At 36.4% G+C, this 15,622-nt stretch overlaps 1 protein-coding gene across 1 annotated transcript in view; it reads left to right on the top strand.

Annotated features, from left to right (window-relative positions):
- Positions 1-12,413, top strand: part of LOC116174495 — a 35,236-nt gene extending 22,823 nt beyond the window's left edge. Inside the window, exons 6-7 of the mRNA XM_031492430.1 lie at positions 4,074-4,285; positions 10,708-12,413. Coding sequence (XP_031348290.1) covers positions 4,074-4,285; positions 10,708-12,413 — 1,918 coding nt within the window. The remainder of the gene's footprint in view (positions 1-4,073; positions 4,286-10,707) is intronic.
- Positions 12,414-15,622: the final 3,209 nt, after the last annotated feature.

The raw sequence follows: 15,622 nt of genomic DNA, 5'->3' as shown, positions 1-15,622 counted from the left end.
GCTTTAATCCAAATATGCACAGAAACGAAAAATGTTCGCTTGAATATTAAATCGGCCGCCCGATCGTCTCTTTCACCCAATGAAGTTTTCTTTCTGCATAAACTAGCCTTATATTATTAGTTGTACCTCTGATGGCAACTAGTAGAGAATTAGGAAGACATCCACGTTTGTTAATGGCGACGCTTTTGGGTGCGAGGCAAAAATGGCGTATACCAAATCACAATATTCGCTTTTGGTGGAGAATTTGTTTTACGCGATCAAGAAATCTCCGCGTTGACACCTCAGGTTCGGCTAAGAAATCAATACTCGATCGAAAAAATGTAGCGGTTACCTGGGAAGAATTCTCTTCGAAAATTCCGCCTCTCTCACCAGATTTTTACTTAAATACCTCGCCGAACCCATGTACGAAACGGAAAAAGCAATCTCTCGCCTTCTGAAAGTTTCACGGTTTTCCTGCGAGAGTGTGAAGAGCTAAGACAGATGGTACCTCGAAATGCAGGGGAGGCAAGATACTACATTCTCCACCATACGGTATTAAAAGCGGAAAGCTCCACCACAACACCACTCAGCAACTTCCAGTTCAGGAAATTAATTAATTCATCCAAAAAGTCATTTGGCCAACCCATGCCAGAACCCTTTATGGCGCGATCGAAATCATATTGGCATTGACGTAAATACTGGATACTGCGAGCAAAAAATCTGGTCCGTGGTGAGGTCAGAAGCTGCATACGCTGTCAATTCGAACTGTCGGTAACTAGTTTTCTCGTTTATTTCCTTAGGTGTGCATTAGAATCGCTACGGTATGTCTACAGGGCTCTATAAATCCCATAGGTATTCATCAATATAAAGATTATATAAAAATTCCCTTTTATTGAACAGTTCTCTACTACGAGGGTGCCAATTAGCTATGTTTAGTTATAGTTCACGGGTTTTTGCCACCCCAAACACATTCCGCTGTCTGGGGGTCTCTTATGAGTCGCGCTACTTAAAAATATGGAATATTGACATGCCTTCCCCCACAAGAGAAGTATGTTTGTTTTTCAGAGCGAAAACTTTACAGTTTTCTTATCATTGCCAGTCCCCACATAGCAGACCTATATACATTGCATATACCATGTACATACATTCCACGTGGAATATTGTATATCCATAGAATGTGGAAAAGTATGTCGCAAATGTCCGATGTATGCGCATGGGATATAAGTTTGGCAGACTTCACATAATACATAGTTTATACGTTTTGGATGTCTTATGTATATGCATGTATATGCATCAGACATGCTATGTATATTGGTATACTGACAACTGGATATATCATGAATATTCCTGTAATATGCAAAAGATGTTCAATAGGATATTCTATGTATGTTGTATACATTCAGAATGGATGTTCTATAGAGATTCCTCTAACATTCGGGAAGTTTACTAGCGTCCATACCAGAGCTGGGCAGTATTCGATTTTGTAAATACTTTTTAGTATTCAAATCCTTTAAAGTATTCAAATACTTTGTAATTAAATACTTTTATGGAAGCAGTATTTGTATTTGTAACTCAAATACTTTCACAAATATTTAGTCAATTTCGAAAGAAAATTCAAAGGGCTGTAACTTTTGAACTAGTAGCCCAATCTTGGAACTGTTTGAAATTATTACTTTTACTCCCCTTAAATTTGTATATAACAATAGAAATATAAAAAAAGCTAACCCCATACAAAGTATAACTTGATTTTTTAAGTAGTATTAAGACTTTTATCTAGTATACTATTTTACATTTTTAATGTATTTGAGTGACAAGTATTTGAATACTTTTTACTGTATTCGAATACTTTTCAAAGTATTCGAATACTTTTTATAGTATTCGAATACCTTTAGACTTTTGAAAGTATTCGAATACATTCTAAAGTATTTGAATACTTATTTTTTAAAGTATTTGAATACTTTTCAATGTATCTGTATCTAGTATTCGCTTGTGCTGAACGTAAAAGTATTTAGTATTCAAATACCTTTGATTTGTGTAAAGTATTTACTATTTAGTATTCAAATACTTTTTGAAAGTATTCTGCCCAGCTCTGGTCTATACCTTCATAAATAAATTCTTTTCACGGAGTGGAGCTTTTTGTTTATTAAGTCTCTTAGTGTACAATGGAAAATGAGTAATACAGAACACGCATGTATCAAATTCAAAACGCATATACATAACATATAATCTCATGTATATACATAGCACATCCAAAATGTATATTTATACAATATCCATACTGAACATAAAATACATATGCCTATCCTATAATGAATATACATAGTATATACATAAGATGGACAGGATATTCCCTGTACATTATGGATTTAAAATGTATATACATAAGATATCGAATGCTATGTGGGTTAAAACCTTAGAAAAACGTTCAAGCTTCTCGAAGGGCTATCCGGAACTGTAACCAGAGCTCAAACCTTTTTCAAAAAAAATAGTCCCAAGCATTTCCTTGGTACTTGGATCTTTTGATTATCAGGTTTGCCCCAGTCATTAGAAAACCTTAGCTTGGTATCAAATTGACTCGAGAAGCCCTTTGGCGCGTTCTCTAAAGAACAGAAGGGGCTCGATCGTCTATGATTTGTTTCTGTTTTACCGGCGGACCTTTTTTCTATGAACTTTTTTCTCTAGACTTTTTTTATTAGCACAAAAAAGTGCGGTAAGGAGAAATGATTATCACGCGGGGAAAATTTTACAGTTTGTGTTAATTGGGAAATTCAAAGTTTTTTACGTCAATATTTTGATACCGCTAAAATTAGCACTCCCAAAAACATTAATTTTCAGAACTCTAATTACAATTGCGAAATTGACAGTTCTGTGGCACTGTAGCGTTTTCAGTACCTGTAATTAATCAATTAACCCCATTACCGAGCACGGTTTAGATTTAAAATTAGCCCCCAGTTAGAGTTACAGCAATCATTTATTCATGCATTATTGATTGTAATTCAAGTTAATATACTTCGAAAACTAGTAAAGAAAATCACACAATGCGACATTGACAAAACTGCGAAGTTGCTGCCAGAAGTTGGCAATTTGTCTGAAAAACATGCTACAGCGGTAAATAATGAACGAGCTAACATCGTAATGTAATTCAAACATTGATCAATTGAAGGGGGTGAGATGGAACTAATCCAAGTCTCAAAGCCTTACGTTATTCAATAGAAAATAAAATACTTCTGAAATCGATATCTAAAGCGTCTTCATATATTTATGGAATTTATGAAGCGTACCAAACTGATCGGTTTTTTCAATGATGGAATTAAAAAGTTTTTCTTTTCTATGAGTGACTCCTCGCCGCAAACTTTCTTTTTGCTCTATCGATTAAATCATTTTTCAACGCGATTACGATCCTGGCCCTTTTGAAGTGGTCGGTGGAAATGGGGGAGCTTTTGATCCAATAAACTTCAAAAAGTTGTGTAAACCCTCTAGAGAGTTGACATAAAAAAACAAATTTTCTTTGTATAATCACGAGTTACGAATATTCTAGAAATCCTCATAGACTTCGAAGGCGCCCTTGTAGAAAAAATGTTATTCGTGTTGCGAGTCAGTTCCAGCTTCGATGCGCTTGTGTTATGTTATAAATTGTAAGTGATAAAGAGTAACTACAATAAAACCATTTTACGTTACAATATTATTATGGTTCGTCACTTCAATAATTACATTCAGTTACCCCATGTGCATTTTAGGATCAATATATTCACATGCACACAAGCTTTGTGGTAGCGACAATCTTTCTGTATCGAATTTCCTAACACGCGATCCAGGCACTTTTCATTTTATATCTTATTCCGCCACAAATGGGCTTAGACCAATTATTACTTTGAAACTTTGCACGGGCTACGTGGAAATGCTGTATTATTTATACACAAACTCTAAGCAGCTACTTTCCTACTTGCAACAACTTCTAAGGAAAAGAAAAGAAAATGTATCAGAGCAATATGATCATTATTAGTTCATTACACTCTTGCAACTACGGAAAATAAAGTTTTCATAGGAATATACTTTCAAATTGGCCCTCTAGCGTTTTACAAATTTTGTTCCAGTTGCAGCTACGACTATCTGGAAATTCTGGAGAACCTCGCGAATTCGTCAACCTTGAATAGTTCGGAATCAGGTCGGCGTCTTTGCGGCGATTGGAGTTCAAAATTAAAATTACTACGATACGTTAGTAGGGGATCGAAACTAAAAGTCAGATTTAGTTCGGATTATTCGCATCATTTCGGAGGATTTAAGGCTCGCGTCTCAATGGAAAACGGTAAGTTAGTTCTTTATTTGTTGCAAGTTTTAAGTTTACCTACTTTCGACGTGTGGGTAGTGCGAGCGCAAATATACGGGGGTTCGCATTGCCCGCAAACTGATCAATTGCATTTGTTTAAATGTGTTATATTTTGTTGCACTTTTTGAGATAGTAGCACTCACCACCTACCAACGTGGTAAGTCATAGAGATATGAGCACAAAGTCACCGTAGCCATTAGTTTTAGTGCATGCGGGCCCTTAAGCTTATTTTAGATTGTGTACCAAATTAAATTGACCTTGACATTCTCCCTATTAAATTAAATTTGTTTCTAGTTCACCCCTGATTGTGTGCGGACTCAAATAGGTTTAAGGGGCAGTTTACTTGCAAAAGTTATTATTGAAGGGTATTTTACCTTGTTAAGCAGAGTGGTGAATAACATTGTCAGAAACTCTATCGATCCCTTAAAAAAAAGCTTATAAGTTCTTTATTAAGCCAAGAAGATTTTCGAAAAACTGTCAAATTTTGAGCAAAAAGGTTATAACAGCGAAATCGTTAAAGTTAGGGGTGTAACCTCGGGTATAACATGATAGATAAAAAAAATAAGTATTTTTCAAGTACTTTCGGTACAAATCGGTAATGAAATATGAGGTGTTCTATTTTAAAAAAACGGAAGTTTGATACGCCACTGGAATACAGCAAGCCCCTGGTGTTCAAAAATATTTTTAAAACAGTAATTAAGTGGTGTATCAAAAATAAACTGAAACTAAATATCTATAATAATAAATAATAATAATAATAATATTTATTACTGTTAACATGCCAATAAAACATTTACAGAAGTCAAAGGAAACAACACAACATTTATACATTAATGTTAAATTACACATAAATCACAGTCTTTAAATTCATTAATAGTATAAAATGCGCCTTCAGTAAGGAATTTTTTTAATTTAGTTTTCAGGGCATCGTACGGTAAATCCCTGGTCTGGCTAGGCAGCAGGTTAAAAAGCTCAAACGAAATATTTACAAAACTTCTGTGAGTTTTTTCTAATCGGTAATACTTTAGATCAAGATTACTGCAATTTCGTGTATTATAACTAGATATGTATATAGGACCTTACACAAAGTTCATTGGCACGAATCTTAGCATATAGAATACAGTGTAGTATAAATATGCAAGGAAATGTCAACAATCTGAATCTAATAAACACATTTTTGCAATCTTCTCTATACTGCAGATTGCCTATAATTCTAATGGCACGACGTTGGAGAGCAAATATTCGGGTTGCACTTGTACATTTACCCCAAACAATGTTACAGTAATATAACTGAATCACTGATAAATAGACCATACGTAAAATATTAGGGGAAACGTTTTCAGATAAACGCCTTAAGAGAAATATGTTACCGGAAATTGTTTTGGCTACTTTACTAACATGTTCCTTAAACGTTAATTTTGGATCAATGTTAACACCTAAAAAATTAGCATAACAAGGATTATGGAAATCATTTTGTTTGAGGGTGGTTTTAGCATTTGTACCGTTTTACTAGAATTTAATCTTAGTCCATTTGATAAACACCAATTTTCAGTTAATTGAATTGCTCTACCCGCCTCTTCATAAACCCTATTTAAATTCTGGTCCGATATTAGCAGAGTTGTATCATCCGCGTACTGAAGGCATGTAACAGTGTTAAGTGGAACGAAAAATCGTTAATAAATATTAAAAATAATAGAGGTCCCAGAATGGAACCTTGCGGCACGCCTCTTTGAAGCTTGAGAAACTTGGATGTATCACCATCAACCTTTACAGCTTGCATTCTATCGCTCAAATATGATTTGATCAATGCTACACTAGATGTCTCAACTTTGTACAACTCTTGCAATTTCGTAATTAATATTTCGTGCACCACACTGTCAAAAGCACGAGTTAAGTCGATAAAAATGGCCATAGAGTGCTCACTTTCTTCGAAACACCTCAGAGAGTAATTAACGAAATGAATCGCCGCATCAGCAGTGCTTCTATTTTTCCTAAATCCAAACTGATTTCCAATAAACAAATGATTCTCTTCAAAATGCTTCGAAACTTGTGTATATAAAACCATTTCGAAGACTTTTGAGAATATTGGTAAAATAGAAATGGCTGGATAGTTTTCGGGTTTGGTATGATCACCTTTCTTATACAATGGGGTAACCAAAGCAAATTTAAGTGTAAAGTCCTAACTTTTATTAGATCGAAAAATCCCCTACTTTTTGACTATAACATGAATGGAAAGGTCTTACTAAGAGTCACCTCCGTTAAGGACCTGGGCGTGTTTTTCAATACCAACCTTAACTTCAACTTACACTGAATACCTAACAAATGAGTGTTACAAACTTCTTGGTTTCGTTATCAGAAATTTCACGAATATACACACAATGCTAATCTTATAAAACGCGTTTATTAGATCCAAGCTTGAGTATGCTGCATGTATCTGGTCTCCTCAAACTCTCAAATACTCAGACATGATCGAAAAAGTGCAGAAAAAGTTCATCCGAGTAATGTTTTTAGGTCAACCCACAATTATGCACATTTGATCTCTTACGGTACCCAGCTTAATTACTTAAATTGTACTTTCGGCTTAAATATAACGAGGTTAGAAACCCGACGGTGCATTTCCGCCACAATATTTGTCTTCCAAATTTTACACAATTTGTTAAACTCTTCCGAATTACTTCAAAAAACTAAGCTTAAAGTACAATTTGTTAAGCTAAGGAAAAATAATACTATTTTTGCAGTAAGCAACACAACTTTCCCACTTATTAAGATCTTGATCACTCTAAATAAGTTCTCCTCAGTGAATGATATCGACTTTTTTCACGATCCCCTAAATGCAATAATAAATCAAGTTAGATCTAATTAATTAATTAATATTAATTAGTCCTAATGTGTTTGTTCAGGGCCCCAGTGCCATGTAATTGGAATTTTTATTCTGTATGGTGTCTGGTTAAACAAATAAATAAATAAATAAAAATATGGCGACGGTAAATGTGTACAATTTTGCTCTAGGAATTTTTTCGGGATCTTTTATGGTAAAGGAATTATGATCCAAGGGGTCTACACCTTGTATAAAGAGAAGCTACTTACTCTCTATACTATATATGAACATTAGTGAATTATAAACTTACGCCTAATTAAATTCAAGAATTAATATTCACTTTTGATTGTTTCTATATTTAACTAATTTACTATTTAACTAGCTATTATTATTAACTTTGTCTGTTGATGCGTCGGATCGTAAGGGATATTCGGCATTTTTCCGAATCTTAGTTCCTAAGGGGTTTAGTCAGGGGCGGACTGGCCCGGGGAGGGGGGGGGGCGATTACCATCTGGCCTGTAGGTCATAATAGCCCGTTGGAAACTTATAAGTATGTGCTGTATTAGACAGCATTAATGTAAGGTTTCTTGTCTATGAATAAATTATTAACACGTTTCTCTCATTGGGGTGGAAGTTAGGTTGATCATTATATGTCAAACTCATTTATCATCAAGGGTTATTTTAAGGTTTCCACTCATAGCTGTGGGCCACATCAACAATTTTGATTTTTTATTATTAACAAGTATACATAATGATACAAAAAAGGAAAAAATACAAATAATCATAAAATCATTAATACGCGCTCAGGAGAATGTAGTGTGTGTCCTATTTTGATTGAGACTGCAGTCCCAATTACTACAAAGTACTATTTAAGTAATTAAGCTGGGTACCGTAAGGGATCAAATGTGGATAATTTTAAAAATCATTACTCGGATGAACTTTTTCTGCACTTTTTCGATCATGTCTGAGTATTTGAGAGTTTGAGGAGACCAGATACATGCAGCATACTCAAGCTTGGATCTAATAAACGCATAAGGTTAGCATTGTCTGTATATTCGTGAAATTGAGTGTATTTCTGATAACGAAACCAAGAAGTTTGTAACACTCATTTGTTAGGTATTCAATGTGTAAGTTGAAGTTAAGGCTGGTATTGAAAAACACGCCCAGGTCCTTAACGGAGGTGACTCTTAGTAAGACCTTTCAATTCATCTTATAGTCAAAAAGTAAAGGATTTTTTGATCTAGTAAAAGTTAGGATTTTACACTTATCGATATTCAGTTTCAGTTTATTTTTAATACACCACTTAATCACTGAGTTAATGTCCTCTTGAATATTTAAACAGTCACTTGTGGATTGGACTTTATTAAAAACTCAGGGTAAATCATTTATGTATAAGAGAAATCTTTAAATTCAATTCTTTGTGGTGGATTATAAAGTATGATTTTAAAGTTAACTTCATGTTTGTTATATTTTTTATTATACATTTTTTTAAATCTCGTGATATCTATAAAATTGAATAAATCATCATTCATTGCTAAAGAATGTATTTCATTTGTGTCGTTTATTAGATTTACATCATTTATTGCATTTATATCGTTTATCAAGTTTCTCCATGGCAATTTCTAAGTTTTGCTCTAGATTATCACTTGGCAAAATGATTTTAATACGACAATTATTACTCTTATTTTAGTTATACTGAATCAAGACTTGTTTAGTGTTGGATATACAGAGTGGCCCAACGAGAAGTATACAGAGGGCTTTTAGGGTATTAAATTTAGAAATTTCGAAAAATCCTCGAACACGTCAATTTTGTATTCGAGGGGGACAACTTTTTTAACGAACCCAAGTCTTCACCCCTCTACGTAGGAAGCTTAACCCCTAAAATTTTAAATGGAATCCTATGGCAAATGGCACATTATTTGAAAGCCAATTTAATCGTGATTACTAATCTGCTTTGCTTTTTAAATTCTATTGATTCGTTTCGGAGGCATAATTATGGATTCTACAGGCCACATTCTATAAGAAAATTTTTTTCCGGGTCGATCTGAGACAATTTTTTTTCTTGCCTCCAAAAAAGGCAGTGTATAACCTTCCTTTTTAGCCAAAAATCGACTGCACCAAAATTTCTCGAGAAAACACTTTTTCTTATTAATTTGGGTGCGTAGAATCCAAAACAATTCGTACTTTTTCGATCAGACTTCTCAATCAAAGGTTATAGACTAGAAAAAAATTCAAAGGACTGTAACTTTTGAACTAGTAATCCAATCTTGGAACTGTTTGAAATGATCGATCTGAGACAATTTTTTCTTCGGGGCTCAAAAAAAGGCAGGCTGGTTTTAACTTAATGGAGTAATGGAAGATTTTTTCTACATTATTAATGCAAGTGTTGCTTTGGAGAAACTGTACCGTGTAGTGTCTCTTCGTACCTCCTTTTCTAAGGTTTAAATTTATTTGCTCTACTCGCGCTTTTATATATCTAATAAAGTTCGGTATAAGGATTTTGTTAAACGAATATGACTATGTATTATGCATCTGTTTATGGCCCATTAAATAGTTCTTTGTAAAACTAGAGAAGTAAGTGGAGTTTTTCAACCCGAGTTGAAAATGTTTTTTGATATTTTTTACAAAGACCGACGCACTGTTTGCAGGACCCTCAATTCCCAATTTCACTCGAAAAATTGAACAAAATATCCAAAGTAGGTACTTTGGTTGATTCCTTCAGATAACGTATACAGCTACTTCAGAAACATTTTTAAAATACTTAAATGATGTATCTCTGCAATGTTTTGCAAACTGGGCTAATTGTATTTGCCACAAATTCTGCAGAAATTAAAGCGCTAGAATTATTTTCATATGCGTGGAACTGTCAAAAAGTGACACACACGTGTACGTACCATCCCCAAAAATTAGATCCTTTGGATAATCGAGCAGACAAAACCACTTTTCCCCGACGCTCAGTGTTTCGCTGCGAATTAACGAGTTTGAACAATGCATCCATCACTGCCAGGACTACTATTACATAATTAGCTTAAGAATTCCCGTGCTCGCGAAGACGTAATGTAATTGTGGCGGCGTGATGAAATTAATTACTTCAAGTGTAAGATAATTAAATAAAACGGAAGCCTCGTATACTTTTTCATTATTGAAAATGGAAAATGTTTTCATCCGTTTCTATAGCCGTAAGCGGACGTTTAGTATTCATTTGTTAAATACGCTTTGATGAGTACGTGGGGCTTGGCTTCAATGCGTATCGATTTATTCGCTGTAATTTGTGTATGCATAGTTGCATGTGTTTTGTACTAAAGTATGTAAATTGTTGCCGTTAGTGCATTTTGCTAACTCCACCGTTGATAATTTAACATTTTGTGCCATTATGGGAGAGATTCTGTACATGAAAAGTGTCTGAACGCCCTTAAATGTAGATGTAATTTGTTGCACCTTTAAGAAGTTCTCATAGTACCTTTCAGCTCGTGCTTTCTTCTGATTGTGTGTAGCCGCTGACATAATTAATGTCACATGAGTCATTAATTATGTCCGTGACTGTACAATATCACAAAATTACTAAAGTGAATGTTCGTTGCAGTAATGCAGTGTTCCGACGATCGCCTTCAAATGTTCAACAACTCCTGCTACCTCTTCGTCAGTTACCCTGAGGTGACATGGTCGACCGCCCAGCAAATCTGCATGGGAATCAAGGGCCAACTCACGTCAGTTTTGACACCCGAAGAGGAGAACTTTATCAGCGCGAACATACGAAAGAATCCCGAATATCGGACGAGCGCGATCTATTGGTTCGGCGCGCGATCTGGAAGTAACGGTAAATTTCACTGGGTCGACGGAAACGCTATGAGTTACTCCGGCTGGCTTCCGAACTACGCGCCGGAAGAGACGAACGCCTTGATCAATCCGATGTGCTTGGGCGTGCGGTGGATGCCGACGCCGACCAGCTCGCTTCCGAGTGGGTTGTATTGGAATACAATTAAGTGCGACGCGGTCGGCGGATACGTGTGCAAGCGGCCCAATCAGATGCTCGGTTTCGGAATTAATTTTAACAGAACTGTGAACGGAACCGAGGGGCAGTTGACTACGCCGAACTATCCGGAGTATTACTACAACAACTTGGATTTTTTCATTAGAATTGTCGGCCCGGAGAGGACACGCATCGTGATACGTTTCCAGAAATTAAACATGGAGTCGCAGCTCGAATGTTTGTACGATTACGTTGAGGTGAAGAGTAAGAATGAGGAGAGCAGCGTGAAATGGTGCGGAAACCACGACGCCGATATGCACAGATTTGACTTTGTATCCGACGATCACGAGGCCATAGTCCACTTTCACTCCGATTACTCCATATCTGGAAGCGGATTTCTTCTCCATTGGTACGCCGTCGATGTGTCTTCGTGCCCGGCTCAGACTCTCACCGCCAAAGAAGGCGTGCTTGTCAGTCCCAACTATCCGCTGTTTCTACTGCCACACTTGGATTGCTCAATCACAATCCTAGCACCTAGCGGAAGGCGAGTTTGGTTAGAATTTAAAGAGTATAGCATCGGCACATCTTCCAATCAAGATAAGAATGACGGGGGAGGTAATTTGTTGGAGGTAAAATTGGGTAGCCAGGTGCCCGGATTTCAGCCGTTCCAAAACAATGAGCTAGTTAGCGAAGGTTCGTTTATGTCGACCACCGAAAAGCTTCAGATTGCGCTTAAAACCGACGGTAATCCCCACGGAAACGGCTTTAAGGCGATTTACAAGATTGTAAGCGATTCGGAAACGGAAAAAGTACACGAGCTGAAGAACGACAGCGTGGGAGTATTAATGCATCTGAACTACCCGCACGCTCCATTACCAAATGTCAATTTCATCCAGCACTTTGTCGCCCCTTTAGGGTACATAATATCTTTGGAAATTCACCATGTGAGATTAAGCGATGGGGAGTGCTCGTCGAACATGGGAGTAATAGAAATTTACGACAATTACGCCGATAACGGAACGCATTGGTTCCTGTGCGATAAAGAGAACGAAAACGGACTGGTCCCACACGCTCCGATCGCAATATCGTCGTATCTCAACACGTTATCGGTAAGGCAAAAAAGTGCGAGTGTTGGTGTCGCATTGAACGCATCGCTCAGGGTGAGATTCGACGAAGACTTCAAGATTAAACTGCTTAGTTTCAAGGAGGATATGATGGAGTTTTGTAGTCGGAATCCATGTCTAAACGGAGGCAGGTGCATGGAGAAAGGCGATCAGCAGTTCTGCCAGTGCTTGGGATACTATACAGGTATTGTGTAGGTCTGCAAAGATCATACTGCACTAGATAGGCAACCTAATTATTATAGGGAGCTTTTGTTGAACGTAAGAGATTATCTCTTTCATGATAGTTTTCTTCTCGGGTCCGTGAAATGAATTAAGCTGTCATAATTTTGTGCTATTTTGTGCTGCTAATTTAAAATGTTGTGCTCATCAGATTAATAAGTAATTCAACTTTTTCTGATGACACTCCAACTTTATGCTCGAGCGTCAACATTGATATTTTCAAAATTTTCTTTCACTATAATTTTGTGCTAATTTGTGCTGCTATATTAAAATTTTGTGCTCATCAGATTAATGAGTAATTCAACTTTCTCTGATGGCATTCCAACTTCACACTGTAGTGTTCTGGAAGTTGTTTAAAAATGGTCTTTCTGAATGCGAGCTTGGTGTTATGTTACTTGGGGTCCGTTAACTTGAACCCCCCCCCCTCCACTGAGAGATTTCATAGTCGTATTATTTTGAAAATGAATGCGCTCGATTATGCTCTCATATGCGCCCACAATAATAACTCTTGCGCCATTATTTGTTTTTTAGAAATCCGAAAAAACATTTGGCGAGGGGGGGGGGCAAGTGAACGTACCCCCCCCCTCCCCCAGTACGTATTTTGTCCCTTGTAACTAGGTCATCTGATACATTTGGTTATGCGCTCAATTGCGCCACTTGAATTAAAGCTAGCGCCATTACGGTTAAGCCGTGACAAATTTTAAAAAAGTGGGGGGGCCAACTTAACGTTTTTAAAAGTTACTTTTTTTTTAACATCTTTTCATACGAAATTGTACTCTCAGGTATGCGCTGAAATGCGCCGTAAAAAGATATCTTTGCGCCATTATTGTTTTTTTGGATATCCTTAAATATATTTGGGGGGAGGGGGGGCCAAGTGAACGGAATCCCCCATAACGCATTTTGCTACCGGTATTTGTGCCAATTGATACATCTGGTTATGAGCTCCATTGCGCCACTTGAATTAAAGCTAGCGAGTAGCGCCATTACGGTTAAGCCATAAAAAATTTTTAAAAAGTGGAGGGTCTAACTTAGCGTTTTCAAAAGCTATTTCCGGAAGTGCGTCCATTTTGAAAATATTTTACATCGATTCGGCCTTCGGAGTAACTCCTAAATACAAATTTTTAAAAACCTACCTATTTTACTTTCCCAGAATCGTTTAACTAAAGCTCCCAAAAAAACACCCTGTATAGTGTTTCTAAAACACTATAATGGCGCCAAGATTTTTGTTTACGGCGCATTTTAGCGCATGATGAAAGGTACGATGTAGTAAAAAAAAACATGTTAAAAAACGTAACTTTTGAAAACGTTAAGTTAGCCCCCCCCCCACTTTTTAAAAATTTTTTATGGCTTAACCGTAATGGCGCTAGCTTTAATTCAAGTGGCGCAATTGAGCTCATAACCAGATGTATCAAGTGGCACAAATACCGGTAGCAAAATGCGTTATGGGGGATTCCGTTCACTTGGACCCCCCAAATATATTTAAGGATAGCCAAAAAACAATAATGGCGCAAAGATATCTTTTTACGGCGCATTTCAGCGCATACCTGAGAGTACAATTTCGTATGAAAAGATGTTAAAAATAGTAACTTTTAAAAACGTTAAGTTGGCCCCCCCACTTTTTGAAAATTTGTCACGGCTTAACCGTAATGGCGCTAGCTTTAATTCAAGTGGCGCAATTGAGCGCATAACCAAATGTATCAGGTGACCTAGTTACAAGGGACAAAATACGTACTGGGGGGGCTACGTTCACTTGGCCCCCCCAAATGTTTTTTCGGATTTCTAAAAAACGATAATGGCGCAAGAGTTATTATCAGTGGCGCGTATGAGCACATCACGAGCGCATTCATTTCAAAATAATACGACTATGAAATCTCTCAGTGGGGGGGGCCAAGTTAACGGACCCCATATATGCCTCTAGTAAAGAAAAACATACCGCTATGGCCTCGGCTATGGCCTTTTGGGAAGTACTGATCAGTTCATGGAAAATGCGCTGGTTACTCACCTTAAGACGAAAACCTTGTTTTTACTTGGTACTATTTTTTGATTTTTTTATGGAAAAGCTTTGCAGTACATCAAGCATTTTTATTTTTCTGACTAAAAAGTTGAAAACAAAATATCCCGTAGCTGCAGGGTGTAACTATTTATGCAATCAACTCTGGCGTGAAGTGTAAAGAGTGTATGTACTTACCAATCGAGTTTAGTTGAAACGTTTTACAAAACAAAAAGGATTCAGTAAAAATGAGAGAAACACCAAAATGGATTCTGGAAAATGAGTACACCGCAATATTTGGTTTTTTTTATACGGCACTGAAATATTCCCATTTTTATTTAAATCGCGGCAGTCAAGTGTAAATAAACGTTGTTTACACGATCTCCTTCGGTGGTTTAGGGTATTTATTTGTGACCTGCTTCCTAATTCCACCCCCAAAAAACAAGCTATTGATTTTTGCACGCGTACACGCTCACCTTCGTATAGCATTTTCATAAAATCGTCCGAAATCCTATTGAATAATACATAAAATTCAGTAATGTTGTTACAACACTTTTGAATTCCCATCTACTTTACATTTCAAAGGGTCATAAAATCGAGGAAGTTTTCAAAGTTGTTCCGAAATAAGAGAACTTTTATATTTTGGTTAGCTTAAAAGGCAGTTAACTTTATAGAAATATAAATTAGCGTTTTAGATATTGAGTATGCGGATGTTATTTTCCAATTACGACACATCCTCGCAAAGTGGAAGGAAAAAAAATTTTGTTATAGGGAAGAACAAAGATTAAACTTCGCTTTTGCTCTGACTGTAATGTTATAATTTCAGTGCTTGAACAAAAAGCGGAGATAAGCACCTAAGGCAAGTTGGGTTGTAAAGAAGCGTGTATTACAGGGACAAAAACCTTTCCTTAACAATGTTTACAATTTCCCAAGATGTTTCACTCAGATTTGGTTTTTATGTGATAGTATAACGTTATGAAACTTGCTAATTTGATTGTCTCTAAGTTTCAAACATTTTTCATAAGATAAATATTCAACCAATGATAGTCCTAGAAGTTTGTTGCAAATCAGATGCGCACTAAAACAGATTTTTTCTTTGTCAATAATTATGACAAGTCATTTATAACACGTATTTTTCCTAAAGACTGAAACAAAATAGAAATAGGTACACAACCCCGTTTTTATTTCCTTCATC

The sequence above is a fragment of the Photinus pyralis genome, unplaced genomic scaffold (assembly GCF_008802855.1).
Source record: "Photinus pyralis isolate 1611_PpyrPB1 unplaced genomic scaffold, Ppyr1.3 Ppyr1.4_LG6, whole genome shotgun sequence".
In the NCBI taxonomy this organism is placed as follows: Eukaryota; Metazoa; Arthropoda; class Insecta; order Coleoptera; family Lampyridae; genus Photinus; species Photinus pyralis.
The sequence above is the reverse complement of the archived record's forward strand: the minus strand, read 5'-3'. Positions and strand labels throughout refer to the sequence as shown.